Genomic DNA, 22,211 nt, shown 5'->3' with positions numbered 1-22,211 from the left:
ACTGCTATAGAATGCAGCATTTGCTGAACTCCTGGCTATTACTTTTTTAAACAATGTTGCAAATGCCAGGCTTCTCCAGCAAGACAGGTCTGTCAGTCTGCTGCCTTGTGTTACATTGTTTCTAATGCCAGAGCCACCAGGGCAGAGAATAGAAAAGAACTGGCAAACACTGCTATATAAATGTCAAATGCAAATTTGTAATGAATGTATGTTGAAAAGTTACTTAGAATTATGCTTTCTTTTATTGGGCAAAAAATTATATTTTGGGTTGACTTGTCCTTTAATGCCTGGTACTGAGCACCACACTGCCATCTTCGCTATTGCTCCAGGACTCACTTGTGGCTGCCCCAATGTTAGAATAAAAGTTCAGATGGGATTTTGCTCCCTGGGACAGGTTTTTAAGAGAAGCACTGGCACCTAGTTAAATATATTTTGATTCAATATTATTAATTTAATTAATATAATTATTAATAATATGAAAGGTTGTCATTTGTTGACATGGCAGTAGAGTAACAATATTAGGTAAGAGTGTAATTCATACCACTGCAGTGTGTGGTGAATTTTGTGCAACTGCCTGACCTCTAACAATTACAGGGAAGGATACTGACCTGTTACAATTTCATCCGTGGAGCTGCTCCAGCTGGAGCAGTAATTATCAGAAGCGATGACAGTCACTGACACACTGTCTCCACATTGTACTCCTGTAATTTGGCAGCTGGTGCTCACAGATGAACAGTTGTAGGTAAATCCACTGCTTCCCTGAGCAACCGCCATGTAGGTGGTAGCTCCATTCGATTGGTCCCATGACACATCTAGGACACTGTTATTGCAGTTGGGAACAGCAATCACATTAACAGGGTCACAAGGTGCTGAAAAATAAAAAATAAAAAAAAAAGGGAAAAATAAATGTTATATTTGCTGTCCATTAAATAGAATTGTCTACTTATCAATGATAACTAGGGAAAGTATTGTGATATTTACATAAGTATCTTGCACACTGGGGTGCAAGCCCTTATTTATGCTCCATATGTCCAAACACAACCAACTCTGTGCACTTAACTTTATTATCTTTCACAATACAAGGTTCCAGAGGTATGTAGCTAAATGTATAGAAATACCTGTGTGGTATTTTAAATATACCTGTGTGGTAAGTTTAAAAAAGTCCCACGAGAATTCAATTTAATTTTTTAATTTAAGACAACGCTCATCAAGGATCTCAATAATATAATTATTACATATTCTGTACTCACCTGTTCTTGCTATGATCCCATGGCTCCTGCAGCTATTTGTTGTGGCATAGTTTGCCATTACACTCATTTCGTACTCCGTCCCACACAAAAGGTTTATAAAGAAGCAGTTAGGTACAACATTTCTGCACTCAAGTTTGTGCTGATCTGGAGTTATGGCAAAGGCAGTGTATTGTACAGCATTAACAGTTGGACTCCACTGCAACATAATGGTGTTTACCTGGCAGTCATCCGTCACTGTGATATTTTGTGGAGCACAATGGGCTGTAAAACAGGAGAATAGTTACCACTGCCCAACTCATAATTTAAATAGAACAGGAGATTTATCAAAATGCCTATTGCTTTCAAAGGCCGTGTAAGGAAAATATACCCCTCTTTTTTATAAGAGCTTGTTCAGTGAGGTTTATTTAAAAAAGTGCAAAAACACTATAGAAACTTCCAAAAATAAATATGAATATATTTTTATTTTACGCATACATACCTTATTGCACAGACTAAAAGAAAACTATGATACCCATACAAATCATTTTCCTTAGACTCATAGGGCCTGATTCACTAAAGTGCGATAAAATGTGCGCTATTTTTATTGTGCGCTAAAATTTTTACCGTGGCTTAATTTTGGCGATTTTTCGCACGATTCACTATAAGCATACTTGCGCTTTTTTACGCGCGATATTGCATGCGTTATTTAACTCGCGAAAGACTATTTCAATGCGGTATCTGCCGGTACATGCGCTAAATTACGCGAATAGTCGCCGCATATGAATGGTAGCATAGAAATAGTGTATAAAAATTGTCGCCGCATATAAATGGTGTATATAAATATTAGCCACATATAAATGGTAGCATAAAAATGGTATCATATAAATAGTAGATGCTTATAAATAGTAGCCACTAGTGATGAGCAAATGTGTTCTGGTTATCTTTAGTGAAAAATTAGCAAATTTTTCGAAAGATCCACAAAACGGCAAAAATGTTGTGTGGGCAAAAAAATTGTTGCCCGTGACTATTATTTTTTGACGCTTGTATCAATTTTTGGATGTGCGGTGAATTTTTGCGTGGCAAATTTTTTCATGCGTTTTGCCATTGGCGGATTGTTTTGCGAAATGCATGAAAAAATCCACCGCAAAAAAATTCAACGCACGTCCAAAAATTTGCTGCGAATCCATGCCTGGCGAAACATTTCATCACTTGTAGCCAAATATAAATAGTCGCGCAAATGAACGCACGCCATGTTAGCCATACACGCCAATACTTGCAGAAAGTTACTGTATTAAAAATGAACATTTCCCTGCAAACTGGCGGCTGCGTTACTCCAGGGGAAACACAGACTTGAATAAATAACACTGTAAGTCCATATTTTATTGCAAAAAATAATTTACTGTACTTTTGTAAAATTTTTCGCCTGCCTGTAGTAGGTGTTAATTTTCGCATAGCCGAATGCGATATTTAGCGCGCAAAAGTTATAGTGAATCATGCGATCGTATTCTTTTCAGCGTGGAAATTAACGCATTCGGTAAAACTAGCGCGAGAAATAACCCATGCGAAAATGGTGATTTATCACACGCGATAATACTATGGTGAATCGCGCGCAAATTATCGTCTTTTTTAACGCAAAAAAGCGTGCGATAATTTTTATCGCACTTTAGTGAATCAGGCCCATAGTGTCATGTAACCTCTCCGTTACCTTTTTTACCTTGTAGTGATAAATTGTCTGCTTTCTATAGTGGGTGGGGTACAGATTCTTTGGAAAGCAGAAGGACTTCAAGTGCCAGAAACCATCAATGAAAACCAGTAAGAGGGGGTTAAACACTCTCTAAACCTAATGAGGGGAGGAGGAATTATCCCTGCAAGCACAGACTGAACCGTGGTTTCCTTTATCTTTCATTCGTATATATTTGTGTAAAAAATATATACTTGTACAGAGTGTTATTGGTTGATGTAAATATTGTTTGCTTATAGATTGTACCTCAATGGTAAGGGACCATTTCCTTTTGCATGATATCTTCCTTAAAGAGATACTGACACCAGAAATTAAACCTTTTTTTACATCTATCATAACATTGTCTTTGCATGACCTTCATTTTTGCCATAAAAGTATTTGCCCAATGCTTTTATATCTGATCCCCCATGTTCCCCTATACGGGGGCTGCCATATTTGTCCAGCAGTAGGCTGTTAGCATTAGAAGCTATAACTGACAGGCTGAGAAGGGACAGTCAGGTTGGTAAAACAGTCAGGTTTAGGAACTTCAAGTAACAATTATTTACAAAAGCAAATCTCTCAGCGAAAATCAATCAACATGACCTATAGGCAACTTTTTATGTACATTCATATTTTGAGGAGTCATTTTATAGTGTCAGTATCACTTTAAGTATGGGGCAAAGAGTTTCCTGCTGTTACTGCTAGCTTGTGTCTTTATTGCAATCAATTTTTTGTATATATTTTCCCAAGGCTCGTGGTGCTGCTGCCAAGAAACACTTCCAATACAGAAACATTACAATACCTGTTTGAACTGTGCTTTGCTTGCTGCTGTTGCTGTAGCAGGTCCCAGTCTCCGCCATCACACTCACCACATATGTTTGTTCACAGCGGAGATCTTGAATTTCACAGCTGGTAGTGGATGTATTACAAGAGGCCACATGACCCTTATCTGATGTGGCTGTGGCAACATATATTGAAGCTGCAGTACTGGGCACCCAGGATATGAGGGCAGATTGCATGTAACTGGAATACTGTATGGTAACACCTTGTGGGGGGTCCAGATCTGATAAAAGACAAGGTAAGAAGCCTGAGCTAGATGTACAATGATTATTATTCATTTTCATTTACATAAAACCAAAACATCTGCAGTGTTCTATCATTCACATATGTTTTTCCTCCAGTGGAACTTAAAATCACAGTTTCCTATTATATGCTTTCTACACTACACATCTAAAATAGAACCCAAGTCAAACAGCAATGCCAACCATTCCATGCTGCCCCAGTGGAGAATAATGTATACCATTATTTAGACTTGGTCTCTTTGTATTTCTCCCCAACATATAGGGGCAGATTTATCAAAATGTGAGTTTAGAGCTTAATACAGAAAAACTCACCCACGTTCTATTCATTCCTATGGGATTTTTAGGAGTGTATTTATCAAGTAGTGAGTTCTAACTTTCACCCATTGATAAATACGCTTCTAAAAATCCCATTGGAATGAATAGAACATGGGTGAGTTTTTATGTATTGAGCTCTAATCTCACATTTTGATAAATCTTCCCCATAGTGTTCCAGAATATTTTAACTTTTTGTAAATAAACTGCAGTGTTAAAATAATTTCAGATTATTACTTAGCTGCCCTCTGTGTTTCCATATAAAATACTCCCATAGTCTTTTTCAGATTAGAGGATGAGTTATAATTTCCCTGCATTTCCATTGGTATTTTTCCTTGTCAGCTTTATAACTGATGGTACCAGAGCCATCATATCTCTACCTAGGGGTGAATATTCATACTAGTTCTCTATAAATTAAAAGGACAGTTGTCATTGAATTAGATTTATTTTTTTTTCTTGTCATTTTTAAGATGAGAAAGTTTGCACTCCCTCTCTCAATCCAGCCGTCCAGGTTTTTATTAGAAATTGCTGGAATCAGACAGCCTAAGCAGGTGATAGATTTCAGTGACACACAGTACAGTGTGTTGGAGCTGGAAAAACATGATTCCATTCATTAAATATTTAAACAATCCTAAGAACCAAACAATAAAGACTTGGCTTATTTTTAAAAAAAAAGTCAAAACAGTGCTCCCAAAGTTTGCCAAAGGGAAAATTTCACAGCAGGGGTATATTTATTAATAGGTGAAACTAGAGAGAACTATATTATTATCTTTTGATAAATATTTCTCTGAAATCATATACAGGTAAATAGAAAGCTGGGGTGCGCCGTTCTGGTGCAATTTGGTAAACTCTGTATTCACTTAAATAAGCTCCTCTTTGCGAAACAGATTTATTAAGCGTTCACTACAGAATATAATTATACTCTATAACTATATATAGTGACAGTTGCCCTTTAATCTTACAAGGCTTCTGAATTTGCAACTTACTGACTTATTCAAAGTGTGTCAACCAATATGTAAGTATGTTTAAATGCCTTAAGTGTTTTGGGCTTTTGGTCCTTAACCATGCCAGGTATTCCTTATACTGTATAGCTTAATACAAGAAAATACACGCTATAGAATTATAGCATAACCAAAGTAGAACCAAAAGTAGAAACCTAAAAGCCATTCTTTAAGTAAAGCAAACAAAAGGCCACAAAATGCTGAAAGACAGCAGCTTAGACTGTTTGGAACGTAGGCCGAAGAAGCATGAAGTAAAATTATAGAATGGATGTTTAATGTTCAAGGGGAAATAAACTTCTCTCAAAATGATCCTACCTTGTCCCATGAGCTTTGCTCTCATAATTCTTAGTACCCCTTGTAATGACCGTAGTGCTTACATCTATGAGATTTAGGACCTGAATTATATATGTACCCTTAATCATTTCTCTTATCCTGACTTTTAAGACTTGATAAATAGCTGAATCCAATCCATTCAAATAAAAGCCAATAAAATCCTGTGATATATGTGATATTCCTTACGTCACCATATCTACAGTTTTGGGAATCTGTCTACAAGAACACATGACAATTTAAAGGAGAAGGAAAGCTACTGAGGCATTTTATTGGCAATAGATTAGTTACAATAGTGCAAGCTAGAACACTATATTTATTCTGCAGAATGCTTGATGTCACTTTTTTTAGGTAGCAGCATGCACAGCTCTCAACTCAGTAGAGAGGGAAGGGGAGGAGCAAAAGGGTGGGGAAGAGATGAGCAAACTGATCAGACTTGTATAGTGCCCTAAAGTATTTTTCTGAGAGCAGGAAGTCTGACACAGAAGAGCATGTGTACAGAATAGAAGGGAAAAATGTGGTGTTTCTTTTCCCTGAGGAAGCACTGAGGTGCTTATGGCTGTATTTACATAGACCTTTCTGATAAAGCTTACTTAGTTTTTACCTTTCCTTCTCATTTAAGAAAATATAGAGGTGAGCATGCTTTGAAGCATATGCACTTGACACTTGCACCTAATTTAGTAAGCAAGTCCCTGAGTATGTTCTTAAGAAGGTTCTTAAAGTATTTATAAGATGTTTTTCTCCCTGTATACAGTAAATAGTAAACAAGGCAACCATTATAGGTGCACTAATAAAAGGCACTAAGTTTGTCCTGTAGCAGTAACCCATAGCAACAATATGATGTTTGCTTCTGAACAGGTGACCAGGAAACCCTACCTGCTGATTGGTAGCTATGGGTTACTGCACATGGGCAAACTTAGTGCCTTTTATTACATAATCCTCAGAGTGAAAAGACACCAGAAGACTAAGGGGTATATTTATCATGCTGTGTAAAAAGTGGAGAGAAGCATTACCAGTGATGTTGCCCAGGGCAACCAATCAGCAATTAGATTTCAACAGTTAGAAAATCAAAGCAAAGCATGTGATTGGCTGCTATAAACAATATCACCGGTGATGTTTTACTCCACTTTTTACACAGCATGATAAATATACCCCTTAATGACTCCTCCAGTATCACAAGGAGTTGCCAATGAAATTTGGGCAGGGTCTTTCATTAAAAAAAAAAATCTACATATTTAAAGAATTGGCATCTCGTTGCCCACTATTCATTTACTATTTATTTTTTTTCTGTTAAATATAAAGAGGCTCAGACAAGAGACTATAACATGTTGGTTGTCTCCAGCATTGAATTGTTTGTCAATCACTTACAATAAAGGCCCAAAATAACTTACTTCCATACTTGTATAGCACTTCAGTTTTCCCTCCAATGACATAAAACCAATTGTATGAGGCAATATCAAATACATATTTTGTACAGGGCTGCAGATTATTCAGTGTGATAGTGACTGTTGTTGTTTTCATGATGTATAGCAGATTGTTGGTAGGTCCTGCCTCATAAACGAAAATTCCATACATCAATGCATTGTCAACACGTCCCCATGTTAGTGCGACGGTGGAGCTTGAAACTGGTGTCACCGTGATACCTCCAGGCGCTTGTGTTACTTGAGAAGAAAAAAAAATATAAAATGTAATCTTGACACATATTTCTTAACTAGGTGCAATTAATATGCAAATGTTTTGTAAATTCTTTTAAATTACAAATTCCTAAAGAATATAGGTTGCGGTTGCACGTACAGAGCTTAAATTCACTTTATATTCATAATTAAACCATTCATTTATCCATAGTAGTCAAAATTAACATTAAAGCTGATGTCCTTTTCATATAGTGATTAATGTTATATAAGGCACAACTGAGAGTAGGCAAAAGGGGTGCATTGGTGGGGGGCACTAGGCATATACCTCATCTGCCTGCCTGCCCCAACTTCTGGCCCTTTCAAAACAACTCATTACTTGCAATAGGTTACTACAGAGATCCCCAACCTTTTATACCCGTGAGCCACATTCAAATTGAAAAAGTGTTGGGGAGCAACACAAGCATAAGAAAGGTTCCCGGGGGTGCCAATAAGAGCTATGATTGGCTACTTAATAGCCCCTATGTGGACTGGCAGCCTACAGAAGGCTCTGTTTGGCCTTATACTTGGCTTTTATGCAACCAAAACTTGCCTCCTTACCAGAAATTCATGAATGAGCATCTGCTTTGAGGCCACTGGGAGCAACATCCAAGGGTTTGGGGAGCAACATGTTGCTCACGAGCCACTGGTTGGGGATCACTGGGTTACTAGATCTGAGGAAAACTTTGCACCTGAAGACTGCCCATAAAAGGTGCAAGCAATTTTATGCATGGGCCACAATTGTTTCTAGCTTGTGTCTGGGGCTTTTGTGAATGTGCCCTCTAGAGGGCTAACATCTTTCCATTTTTGTGCATTTCTGCATTTACTGTACTTATTTGCAAATCTATTTATACTCATTTCACATCTAGAGTTTCTCCTAAACCACAGTTTCCAGGATCTGCTCACAGGGATTGCTAGATGTCATATTTCAGCAAGGATGGGAATGCCATTTATTAAAGAGCTCTAGTCTAAACAACAATGTATGGATACCAAGAAGATCTCCGGTGCATCTGGGCTTGGGACTATGGAATAAAAAAAGGCATTGAGTGTACTTATTACAAACACAAAGAAAACAACATGAGGTCCAACTGATAATCGACCTGCTTGAATTTGGTCTTATTAAAAATTATTTTCAACTCCATGATCAGTATTACATACAGACACAGGGCATGAGTATGGGTGCAAACCTTGCTCAATCATATGCTACTTTTTATGAATGAATTAGAAAAAATGGTAAGATTGTGACATTATACTCCAAACCAACCGATAAGAACCAGCTATTACTGAGGGACAGGGTTCACCCTGAGTCTGCTCCTCAGGGTTAAACGTATTAACTTTAGGGAAACAAAAATTTAATTAGGAAGCAGACCAGATGCTACATACTATGGGGCTGATTTACTTACCCACGAACGGGTCGAATGGAGTCCGATTGCGTTTTTTTCGTAATGATCGGTATTTTGCGATTTTTTCGTATGTTTTGCGATTTTTTCGGATTCTTTACGAATTTTTCGTTACCAATACGATTTTTGCGTAAAAACGCGAGTTTTCGTATCCATTACGAAAGTTGCGTAAAAAGTTGTGCATTTTTCGTAGCGTTAAAACTTACGCGAAAAGTTGCGCATTTTTCGTAGCTTTAAAACTTAACGCTACGAAAAATGCGCAACTTTTTGCGTAAGTTTTAACGCTACGAAAAATGCACAACTTTTTACGCAACTTTCGTAATGGATACGAAAACTCGCGTTTTTACGCAAAAATCGTATTGGTAACGAAAAATTCGTAAAGAATCCGAAAAAATCGCAAAACATACGAAAAAGTCGCAAAATGTTCGTTTTCAAGTCGGAACTTTTCCAATTCGGGTCGGATTCGTGGGTTAGTAAATCAGCCCCTATGTGTCAGATTGAATGTTCAGTAAAGATTAGGGGGCCGATTTAAGTTTTAATGTTCGAGCCTTCAAGTACTAAAGCCCTGCAAGAGTTCTCAAACTCTCTCATAGTTTATTCATTCGAATACGTGTCAGGCTTTGTGCAGATCAGGGTTTTTTTTGTCTTTCCCAACAAAAAAAATAAAAAGCTCAGCAAGTTTTAGGCTAAGCATTTGATCTGCACAAAGTGTGGTATTCAAATGAAGAAACTATGAGAGCGTTTGGGAACTTTTGTGGGGTTTTAGTACCCGAAGGCTCAATCATTCTTAAATCAACCCCTAATTGTTTAAAATATATTGAAGTCTTTTTTTCATGGTTATGGACCGTGGACCGATTGACTTTTCATGGACTACTGTTTAGGGACTTTTTGTCATATTCAGGTGTGGGACCTATTGGGTTAAATTATTCCAGTTCTGCCTACTAATAGTCGGTATTATAGAGAGTTGGGTATAAAGAAATGCGTGAGACCAGTCAGTCTCACAATAGGTGTAGGTATTCTGCACCTGAACAAGGGCCTTGCATTTTTCTCACTCGTGTTTTCCCATGTTCCTCATTTTCCAGTTTTTTTTGTCTTTTTTAGTTGCTTATATACTTTTACAGTAAATTCAGAAGATGTTTGGACTGAAAGCACCAGTGGAATATAAAAGAAAGACTGGTAGATTTAAAGGTGTACTTATCCAATTATTTTTGGCTATGGAATAAAAAGCACAAGGACCTTTAATAAATAAGCTTGTCTTGCTTTTTTTCTAACAGAAGCATGCCTATAACAAGAACTTGCAATGGCACACTGAATACAAAGGGAAAAACAGAAGCCTTTAAATAACAAATTTCCGGTGAATGCAAAATAGAACAGTTGTGAAAGAAAGAGTTCTATCATTTAATAACAATGGGCTCCTTAACTTGTGTTCTATTAACCTACATGTGTAAACACTGACACGCCTGCTGGCTGTACTGGGGCCTGCGGAATTCATAGCATACAGGGTGAGGTTGTAAACTGTTGAAGGCTGGAGTCCATCCACAGTGCCATTCAGCGTATCTGTAAAAGTCTTATTAATGCTATCTGATCCAATTGATACCATCAGGAAGTAGTAGTCCACTCCCACCTGAGTGTTCCAGGTTAGGCTGATTTCAGAGCTGGAAATCCCATTTGTAGTGTTAATCACCGGTGTTGCTGGCACTGCACCAGAGACATAATAAAAATGCCATTAATTAAAGGAAGAAAATGGTTAATCATTTCAAACGAAATTTAGAAATCCAGTTTAAAAGGTTGCTCACAGTTATAATTTATTTTAGTATGATATAGACATTGATATTCTGAGACAATTGGCAATTGGCTTTTATTTTTATTTTTTTTAGCTATTTGGCTTTCTGTTTAGCAATATAAATAGGAGAGGGACTGAATAGGAAGTTAAGTAATAATAATATAAGTAAGAATAAAAATAAAATTGTAGTCTCACAGAAAGCTGGAAATAGAAGAAGAAGAAGACAAAAACTAAAACTAAAATAAAAAAAATGAAGCCCAACTGCAAATTTGCTAGGAATAGGCCTTTCTATAACATACTAAAAATTAACTTATAGGTGAACCACCCCTTTAATAAATAAAAATAAATTACATTACAGATATAGTATGTTTTTTTTCTTTCACCATAAACTTAAAATAATTATGGAAACAGGTTTCATATGAAAGAAAAACTTGGTCTCCAACTTTTTATTTAAAAAAAGAAGATAAAAAACTATTTTTAGACAATCACTCATGTAACACCTACTTAGTACTTAACTGGGGAAGTCTAAATAATGCAAATAAATGTGTTCCAATCAGCTACAGAAGTGGAAAAAAATATTCCTGACTGGGACATGGATAAACATATGCTGAAGTATGTCAAATGGCAGCAAACTTACCTGTCTGCGTTTGCACTGAAGCTGCTGAAATTAGGGCCCCACTAACAGTATATGACTTCACTGATACATTGTAAAATGTTCCTGCTCGAAGACCTTGAACTAATTTAGACCTGGTCGTAGTGGTGGCAAGGCTACTGACAAGAGCAATGGCTGTATTGTTTACCACACGGAGCTCCAGCATGAAATAGGAGGTGGAGCTGGAGGTTGAGGTCCATGTGATCTGAAGCTGAGCTGAGGTTGGACTTGTTACTTTTGTGATTTGAAGATCTGGTAACAAAAGAAGAGGTCAATGGTATGCTGGCAAACAAAGGCTTGAAGGTTAGGTTAACATGTAATGAAAAGAATGTTTCTTCTCATTATTATATATTGCGCTCTCCATAGCATTTTGGAAAACTATTCTTGAAACTACAAAGAAAAATTGACAATAAACCGAACTGAAAATTTCTACTTACCATTGGCACCAGATGAAAACTAGAAGAGAAAGAAACCCATAAAAAAGTTAGAGTTCATATAGTACAATATAAACATTTATTTTCTTGTAATACACACATAATACAGAATACAAGAGCCATGATTATCCTGTAAATTATATCCTTATAACGTGTTGAAGCCATCAGTTTTAATCAGTGCTTAGTGATGTCATTTCTGTCACATCTCACTGAAACATGTGTATTACAATAAATAATGTTACCACTGTTGTAAAATATGAGGATATTATAAGTCACCTCAGAGTTCCACGACCTGTATAAAAGCACTCAGCCTTCAGCTTTGTGTCTCTTTAAGGTCGTGGAACTCCTCGGTGACTTATAATACCCTTATATTTTAAAATAGAGGGCACTATATAATTTCCTGTAAATTATAATGTGCAGATTCTGATTGAAGAATTGAACATTTTAGAGGTTCGCTGTTGCTAGAGTCAGTAACAGTCAGTAACAGGCCAGTTACGGCAGAATTTGGGGGAATATATTCTGGCTATCTTAGATACTCCTGGAAGTCTAGCCTAAAGGTAAATTAGGATGACGTATACAACAAACATTTTCATAAATCTGGAACATCATTAATGGGTAAATGGGGGCCTTAACTAAAGTTGGACCACAAAGGTGGGCTTGAATCCAAAATGCTTAAAAATCATGGTGTCTGTAAAATTATAAATGTTGAATGGAACTGCAAACTGCTGCTGAGTACCCCTATTGGATTTGTTAATACCTGGACATACATCCTGTAATATTATGAGATTGCAGATGATCAATCATATCAGATGATCGTTACTGCAGGAAGTAAAAAGGAGCTGCAGCTGCCCATCAGTTCCTCATCTGCCGATGTGCCATGCACTTTCCAACATGGTGCACTGGCCAATGTACTTTTCAAATGTACAATCATCTATCCTATAGAATTACACGCACAGCCACTGAAACATTCCTGGAAAGCTAGACACCAGAAAGTATCGGCTTGCTAACCTTACATCTGTCAATAGCCAGGAGAACTTGTGGGTCAGTTAGCATTTTTGCATTAGGTTAGTAAGGGTAGGGAACTAAATGTAATTTTTGATGGCTGGGCCAGTAAACTATTAGCTATACAGTGATCCTATCTGCTTTCTATGGAAGGAGACTTTTTATAGGATCATAAATGTTGATGAGAAACGAATGAGATTTCTAACCATCCATTATTTTATAGTACACTTTGACTACTTGTATTCTGGGGTGCGCCACCTGAGGCAGCACACCTGATGTCACCCAACCCCTCGCTTACCATGCTTACCTTTCCTGTACTTGGGCCAGCTCAGGGGGCAGTATTACTAATGTAGGGAGTGTGCTCTGCTCTGCTATCAGTTTTCTACTAGTTAAAATAATGTTAAATGAATTGGTAAAGGTACCAGGGGTGGCTATTTGCAGTCTGTAGAATTGTTCCTCCCTTTATGGCATGCCTTGTTCAAGTTTTTTTATTGGACTAGATTGTATGTTAGATGTTAAATATTAGGACAGAACGAGAGAGGGAAAGAGACAGAAGGCTTAACACAAAACAGCTTGTAAAACAGATAATAAGAGTTCTGGATTTAACTTTTGATTCCAGAGTGGAGAATAATTGTTAATCCCTGCATACAGCTGACATCACTGAACTAATGGTCTGGATGGATATCCTTGTTATCCACTATGTGTGTATCATGTACAGTATGTATTTTCAATCATTCAGCAATGGCTAGCCTTCTGCCCTCCAGCCACTGCGGAATTACAACACCCAACACTTCAGCTGTCTATGTAATTCTGAGAGCTGTAGTTCAGCAACAGTTGGAGGTTGGGCAACCATTAAATAAGAATTGTGCTCATACTGGAACAAAAGCCTTCCTGCAGTGCAGGAATCTGTAAGGACAGCCATGCTTTTTTAACATTATTTTATTTTTGTAAGAGGCATTCAGTATACCTAAAAAGGAACCTCAACTGGAAAAAACTGTTCTAACTGAGTCCTACATGTAACACGGTAAAGAATAACAATTGAGGATTCCATCCTGCGTTTAGATGATATTTTTTAAAGAATACACCAAATCTAGGATTTGATTGGGAATTTGGCTGGATTTTAGCACTTTTTGCAGTATTCATATTCCTCCAAATGCCAAGTGCTGGGCTGAACTGTGACTTTAAAACTCTAAAACTGAATGTGACAATTTTGTTGTTTGCGATTAATGAAATTTCGTAATTTTTCCCAAATTTTCATTCACATTTTAGGGATCTTTTGTGAAACATTCGAATTAAAAAATTATAGAATTTTCAGGCTTGAAATTTCATCATCTATCTGGTTGCTAGTGCTCAGATAGTTTTGCCACAAAGTAGCAGTTTGGAAGTCACAAATCAATAGGAGAAGGCAAGAGAAACACAATACAAATATACAAATATACAAATATAACCGATATACAATATAAACGATACAAAAACAACAAAAAAAAACAACCCTTGTGGTTAACCTGTACTTTTTTGGTTGCTGAAGATAGTTGCCAGCAAGCTGGAAATATGCAGAATATGAATATTTATAACTGAAAAATACATTCAAAATGAATAATGAAAACTTGCTTAGAATGGGGACATCTATGACACAATAAATGGAAATATAACAGTGACATCCTCTTTAAATGTACTATTGTGTATGCGCACAATTTTCATGAGATCACACAGTAAATGATGTCCAATAACACAACAAAGGAAATTGTACTTAATAACTGCATTTACTGCCCCTTCTGAACACCCTTATTTAACCTTGCAAGCCCCTTAGCTAATAACTTGTGACCACCAATCAATGAAGTTGCAAATACCTGAATGAGGGTTAAAATAAGGAAGGCACTTGTCAAAATCCGTATACTGAGCATGTTTTGGATCTTTGCATGGATTTCCCTTCTCCAAGAGCTGTCCAAGAGCACAGCCATGCTGTTAGTTACTGGTTAGATCTTGCCCCTAGGTTATGAAGAGGTATAATTCATGATGAAGAGACTGGACCAATCCCAGCAAATAGGACATGGAATAGATATTTAGAGGAAAGTGGCACACCCTCTATTGAGAAAAATCTTTCACTTGCGGTCAATAGGAAGAATGTGTTCCTGAGTGATGAAAGAAGAATATCATATTAGGTTACTGCAAATGTTTATGAGGAGAGTGCCATTCACTCCCAGGGGCAATCACAGAATTTTTACTAGTGGGATTTTACCACTGCATTTTCCTCAAATATGTATATTCTCTATATTTATACACCTTGCACATCTTCCAGACAGAGACATGTATCCTCCTGTTTCAATCAGTTCTTGTAGGTTTAATGTATACACTTACCTATTTGACAGCTCTGTGGAATATATGTGTGAAAATCACTGGCGTAACTATAGAGGAAGCAGACCCCACAGTCGCAGGGGGTGGGGCCTGGGGGACAGGGGGGCCTGGACCACAGAGTCCGCTTTCTCTATAGCCAATAACCCCCCCCCTAAACCACTCTCCTACCTGTGACCAGGGAATCATGTTGGCGGTGAACACAGGCGGTGAGTTCTGGGTAAGCATCAGTATGCACCGGGCCCCTCTGAAACCTTTGTTGAAGGTGTGCCCAGGGGCCGTCAAGTTTTGCTACTGGTGTAAATAACAGTATACAGATTGCTCAAGCTTGTGAGCTTTTTTTCATACATTTTCTGGACCTATTTCACTAATCATTCAGTATCTATGCAAATGCATATATTATTTTTCTATCTTAAACCCCCTCTTTTGAAGTTTTTAGAATTGTGCTCTAGATGCCTTTTGCCATTCAAAATGTTGCCGTGTTTGGACAATTGTCACTATGCGGTAGTTGTACTAGTGTCATGAAAAGTAAGCATTGACCCAAAAATAATGTTAAAGGACGCAGCTTGGGCGCCCCTGTTTACCAGTTAATCCTTTTGGCAAAACTTGCTAGTGTGATTGCCAACATTAGCCTCTAAATTTCTACACAGCTTTGCACTAAAGAAACACGCTCCAGTAAAAGCAAAAATGGAATTCAAATCAAAAGGTTTAAATTATCAATGAACAGCATGCTACTTAGCAGTAGAATTGCCACTCAGTACATCATTACCAATCATTTGAGATTTAAAAAATATAGTGTTATTGGTGTTAGCGCTCAGCACTGCTGATGTGTTCATTTCTTCCCTGTGTATTGCTATGCAGCACTGCTGACATTAGAGGGCACACTCTGATATAAGTTATAAGTTTTGGTCCTAGTGAAGCAGCCAAGAAGAGCAGAGCTAAGAGTTTTTCATCTTACAAACAAATCATCTTATGTGTGTCTGTCTGAAGCCTATATATCCACAATGTTTTTTTACCCACAATGTAGTATATTTCACAAAATTTCAGTGTAATTCCACAACTCCAAAAAGCACCATGTAGTGCTACTTCAATGCTAATTACCCAAGCAATAGCAAATTTGCATCCTCATTGGTAAATCAAGCATAAATAACATTCATGTCTTGTAAGCAGGGAGGGACTGGGGGGGGTGCAGGGCCCACCGGGGCTACCGCCCCAGGAGCCCTGCAGGTGCTCCTGCCGGCCGCATCCCCCGCTGCACCCCCTAACCCCCCACAGGGGCCCCCACTGTACACCCTAACCCCCCGCAGGGGCCCCTGCGGCACCTCCTAATCCCCCGCAGGGGTCCCCACCCGACATCCTCCCCTGAGGAACAGTATACAATTTGCTCAAGCTTGTGTTAGCTTTTTTTCATACATTTTCTGGACCTGTTTCACAAGTAATTCAGTATCTATGCAAATGCATATATTATTTTTCTATCTTAAACCCCCTCTTTTGAAGTTTTTAGAATTGTGCTCTAGATGCCTTTTGCCATTCAAAATTTTGCCGTGTTTGGACAATTGTCACTATGCGGTAGTTGTACTAGTGTCATGGAAAGTAAGCATTCACCCAAAAATAATGTGCCAATAATTTGGTGCAACCCAAATTTTTGCACAAAATAGGCATGCAAGCCCAAGTCTTGTGAGGAAAACACAAAGGTCTTTTGGAGGTGAATTCTTTGACCTTACATGTAACAAGAGCCCAATGTTTTGGTCACAGTCAGTAACCTTTCTTCAGGGAAACAGTCTGACTGAAACATTGGGCTACTAGGTAAATAAAACTTTTTGCCTTTATCAAGACCTGGGAGAAAATTACTTTGGCCTTATATTGATGTTTTTAACTACCACCCAGGCTATTCATTCATGCAGTGTGCTCCTCTTTGCAATGTATATATATATGATAACGCTCTCCTAGTGGGAAGAAAATGTTGACAAATAAATCTTTGATTGTTCACAGCAATATCGACAATTATACCTAAGGATAATGTAATAAAAGGACCCAAAAAGATTCAAAGCAACCAGAGTAATCAGATGTTTATTTTCATTAAGATAAGTAATAAATTGTATCTGCTGATTACTACTGGGTTACTGGACAAGTAGCAAATGTAAGACCATTTATTTTATTAACTCCAAAGGATATAATCTACACCACTATTTTAACAAAAAGTTGAGATTAGGATCCTGTGGAACTGTATTCATCACAAAGTTTGCATTAAAAAGACCTGTCACCTGTTCTGAGAAGATTTACAGTATTCAAGCAATTTTAAAGCAATCTGGGCATGCTTTCCAGCACGTCTCTCATTATTAAGAACATTACACTGCAACAGCATACAATAAAGTAACTCTATGCAAGCACGTGTCGTTTACATTGCGAGAAAATCTTGGAGCCAAGCACCTGAGCCAAAGTTTACGCTTTAAATTTTTTAAGCATTTATACACCCTGATATGCCTTTATATAGAAAACAATATGACTATCCTGTGTACGTTCTGACCCTGAGCAGCAGAAGGGTATCAGTATACAAATGGGGAACACTGACATTTCTTGCATTCTGTGAGAAAACACCCGAGGTACATCCGGCCAGCAGGACAATACAGTTATTAAGTATCACTTTGATGGTATTGTCCCCTTTCAAAGAGCTTCTAAATGCACCTACTACACCCAAACAAGGTATCCTGTAATCTATAATATTTTGTTTCTGTATAGCTAAATGTGATCTCTCTGAGTTGCATAAATTATGGTGACTTATTAGCAGTATCATTTCCTGATCTTTGTGCTAGAAATGTACTTTTTAAAACATTTCTTTAACAAACTAGAAAGAAATACATTAAACCTTTCTTGCCGTTTCTCTTTGATCTTTGCATGGAAATGGGCAGATTTATCAAAATATGAGATTAGAGCCACAGAAAATTTGACCCACATTCTATTTATTCCTATGGGATTTTTAGAAGCATATCAATCAAATGGTGAACTCATTCACTCTCACCCATTGAATTAATATAGAAAGTGGATGAATTTTTTGGTGGAGAGCTCTAATCTGACATTTTGATAAATCTAGTGTTTCCAATAAACACATGGCATGTCATTGAACCTTTATTCCACAGCCATAATGAGCTACTTAATACCTGCAAGGCAGGGTCCACAGTTCAAAAAATGAGCACAATCCGCCATGTTTTTGTATTTTGCACCTGCATTGCATGCTAAATGAGCTGCAATTTGACTCTGTATTTATGTGGGTGTGGGGAGGTCAGTAGGTCAATAATACACGCAAGTCAGAGGGCACCTGTGGGACCCTGTACTTTCTACCTGCTCTATGGAAGATGTTAAGGACAACACCGCCTGAGCCCACAGCTGCTGCTCCTCTCTGCACTCCATGCTGGATTTTCAGTCCAGTGTAAGGTAAAGAACTTTGTTCTTTGTTACACTCAACAAGAAGAGATAAGGAAAAAAATAGCAGGGCTCACAACCCAAGTAGTTCACCACAACAGATTTACTGTTTTGAGCCAAGGTATTGGGTAGGACAGCTCTGAGCTGGCATGCAATAGACTTTCAGAACATCCTGGGGGCAGTCACTCTAGTACAGAAGAGGGACAGATTATTAGGACAAGAAAAGGTTGTGTGTAATATAATAACAAATTAATATTTAGTCTCTTTGTTCCCATAGAGAAATAGGGAATGACTACAAATTAGGCCAAATGGTAAGAGGCATGAGGGCCCACTGACGCCTGGGCCCACTGGGAGTTTTCCTGGTATCCCTGTGGACCAGTCCAACACTGCTGGTAAATAAAGCATCAGAGAGATAATTACATGATCTGTTATATATTTACTAATTGTATCCCTGAAGAACAGGGATCAGTCTTTCATCATAACTGAGACCTTCCATACCCTGTATCAGCGTATTCTCTCTTCTTTGGACTCTGTTTCAATAATGTCTATTTTGTTAGACTGTAAGCTCTACGGGGCAGGGACCTCCTTCCAACTGTGTCTCATACCACATGGCACTTACTCCCTATGTATTTATACTTATTTATTGTATTTATTTTAACACTTGTCCTCCCTGTGTTTAATTTTGTATATTGTAAGATTGTACAGCATTGTGTACCTTTGTGGTGCTTTATAAATAAAGTTATACATACATACATTGTGCACAAAAGAAAAAAAAACCGCATAGCATATTCCAGATGGTGCATTACCAGTGCTCTCTAAAGAGAAAGAATGTCCTTCTCCTCCCATACCTAATCCTTTCCCCTTTTTATACAGAGCAATATCTTGCTGGCTTTTCCTGCTGCTGACTGGCATTGCTTTCTACAGTTAATATTTTGTCTGCTATATTCTCCATCAATGATTTTTCCCCATAGTTCCATTAAGGGTACAAGTGGTTTGCATAGTTTACATTCCAGATTCACACATAACTTTACATGTATCAACACTGGATCTAATTTAAAACTGTGTCAGATTGATATTTTGTTCTGCATAGTTTTGTGTCATTTTCAAATAACTATATATTGCCCTCAACTAACTCAATATACAAACCAAATTTAAGTGGGCCCAATACAAAACCCGTGAGGTCCCACTAAAAACCCTACACAAAGCAGAAAATGTACCATTGTCAACCATGCTCTGTACAAAACCATGGCACTGTACCAAAAGCTTTTGTAAAATACAAGCAGATAATATCTATTACTAACCCACTGTTCAGTATCCTAATTAATTTGTCATAAAAGCCAAGTAAATTTGTGAGACATGATGTGTCAGTCCATCACATGCGAACCTTATGACCAGGTTAATAACAGTCAGTTCAACATGTAGATATTTGTTGACAGCTGTATTTGTCAATGCAGTTTTACTGAAGTGCATAAGGGCGTGGACCTGCTTCTCTCAGCCTGCAAAAAAAAAACATAGACAGAGAGTAGCGGAGCAAATGCTCAATGTGCCCTCAGCCTTAAACATGACGCAAGCAGAAGCATCAGGGAGATTAATGTATGGCTAAGAAACTGTGTAAGCAGTGGAGATTTGGGGCTTTAGAGGACATGAATGATTTTCTGTTACCTACTTGTTCTTCAGCAGGAATAGGTGGTACAGAGCTTTTTGGGAAGAGGATGATCAGAAGGTTAGAATTTTTTTAAATTGGTCAAGGATAGGAATTTTTGAGAAACACCATGGAATAAAAGTTAGTCAGGGACATGTAGAATTAATGGTAGTGGAGAGCTGGATGGTGTTAGTCGAGAAGTAAGAGTCTGTATGAAGCTTATGTAACCAAAGTACAAACTGGGTAAGCTTATGTTAATTCTAGTATATATCAATGGGCTTATTTATCAGTTTTCGAGTTTGTTTTTTTAAATTGAATAAACTCACATATTGAATGGTCGCTTATTTATTAAGAAGGACTTGAAGAAAACTTGATCAAATACAAAACTCGATTAGCACGAATTTTTTAAGTTTATAAGCTGGAAAAACTAAACTTATATAGAAACTCACAAACTTTTACATAGCAAATTTTTACATTCGAGTTTTTGGGGTTTTTGCACTTAATAAATACCAAGCATTCAGGTTTTCGAACCATAACTTGAATTCAAGTTTTTTATTTGCAAAAAAACTCAAATTAAAAAAAAAATCAAACTTGATTGTTGATAAATCACCCCCTAATAGGTTTTAGTGGTGGTAAGAGTGATAAGGCTGAAACCATATGGTTTGTATTTTCACAGGTTGAAAGGCAACAATAATATGCATGATTAAGTTATGTATGATTAAGTTGCAGACCCCTGTCATTTAAACAAAAAGGCAGCAATTTTGGGGGTTACGCTTAATGTGGTCTGCGAAGGGCACTGTCTACTGGTTTTAATGCCACATGTCTGGGTAAGAGTGCTTGGAAAAACATCCAAAATCTCCTTACCATTGCATATGGGAAAGTTACAAATTGAATTAAGAGATAAGCGTTTCTTATTCAATGGAAGCTGGCCATTATAAAATAGATGTTGTTATGGGTGATCAAAGGGCAAATAGGGTTGCTACCTTTTCGGAAAAAATCCCCATTAAGGGTGAAGACATATTGAGCAGCTAGTAGCAGCTACTTTTTCACGGCTACTAAACACCAGAAAATACCCAGCTATAGACCATACTGAGAATTGCCTCTGCTAAAACACACGTAGAGAGTTATCAGTAAATGATCAGCATTGTCTATTTTAGTAGCCACAACAAGTAGCTGCTACTAGTAGCTCCATGTGTCTTCACCCTAATAACATTGCCATGAAGCATCAGTTTTACCAGTCAGGTGGTATACAAATAGAGTAGGCTGATTTTAGGCTAAATACAGGCCAGAGATTGGGTTTGGTTATGATAGCTCAGTATGTGTAAGCCATTGACAGCTAGGATTGTTCCTACAAATTGACAATAGTGAGCATGCTTTTCAAGCTAAAAGGCAGAACATTCTCCTTTCAGAGATATTCTTCCTAACAGAAGATACCTGTACTATAAAACCCCTGAAAAAAAATGTGCTGGGGTCAGTGAACCCCATTTGAAATCTAGAAAGACGTAGAAGGTAAATGCAAATAACTTACTATAAAAATAAATAATGGTGACCAATTGCAAAATTGCTAGGTATAGGGCACTTTATAACATATTAAAAGTTAACTTAGTAGAGAACCACCCCTTTAATGTTTTTACTACTATCATGACTTGGAAACACAGAAAGCTTGTGTATTCAACTAGTTACCAGATACCAGAAGCTAGGAAGTATGTTTTTTTACAATTGTATTTTATAGTTCTAAAGTTACCTAAGAATGTGTTTACCGTAGTTTGATTTCCAATACTGGACAGTCTCAATAAGGACCACAATCTGTAATGCCCAGACATTAGTATAATGATTGTGTGGTGTTCATGGTTGGTTCTTGTCTGCAGAGAGATATATTTTCTCATAATCACAATATAGTGGGTTTCTTGGTAGCTGGGAAGGTATGCTAAAGAAAGCAGTTTAGCTGTATCTAGATGACATCTAGGTGACATTTGAAATATCCTTCATTTAGGGAACTATATAAAGTATGTAATGTATAATTCAATATTTTGGACATATTGCATATCATTTGTCAGGAAGAACTAGAAATAAAGCAGCATTATACTACATATTTTGGTATAAAATTAAAGGCTAAGATATCATCTCTACAGATTCTTCACTGAATAAGTATTCAAGTCAATGAGCCTGTAACGTTTTTTAA

At 37.4% G+C, this 22,211-nt stretch overlaps 1 protein-coding gene across 1 annotated transcript in view; it reads right to left on the bottom strand.

Annotated features, from left to right (window-relative positions):
- LOC101733911 (fibronectin-like) overlaps positions 1–14,618 on the bottom strand; it is a 37,772-nt gene extending 23,154 nt beyond the window's left edge. Inside the window, exons 1-8 of the mRNA XM_031901339.1 lie at positions 14,466–14,618; positions 11,617–11,635; positions 11,165–11,431; positions 10,185–10,442; positions 7,066–7,335; positions 3,752–4,012; positions 1,251–1,511; positions 609–869 (exon numbers count right to left, since the gene is read on the bottom strand). Of these exons, the coding sequence (XP_031757199.1) occupies positions 609–869; positions 1,251–1,511; positions 3,752–4,012; positions 7,066–7,335; positions 10,185–10,442; positions 11,165–11,431; positions 11,617–11,635; positions 14,466–14,576 (1,708 nt within the window). The 5' untranslated portion in view covers positions 14,577–14,618. The remainder of the gene's footprint in view (positions 1–608; positions 870–1,250; positions 1,512–3,751; positions 4,013–7,065; positions 7,336–10,184; positions 10,443–11,164; positions 11,432–11,616; positions 11,636–14,465) is intronic.
- Between the last annotated feature and the right edge of the window lie 7,593 nt (positions 14,619–22,211).

The sequence above is a fragment of the Xenopus tropicalis genome, chromosome 4 (assembly GCF_000004195.4).
Source record: "Xenopus tropicalis strain Nigerian chromosome 4, UCB_Xtro_10.0, whole genome shotgun sequence".
NCBI classification, from domain to species: domain Eukaryota; kingdom Metazoa; phylum Chordata; class Amphibia; order Anura; family Pipidae; genus Xenopus; species Xenopus tropicalis.
Note: the sequence above shows the minus strand (reverse complement) of the source record. Positions and strands in the feature narration are given on the sequence as shown.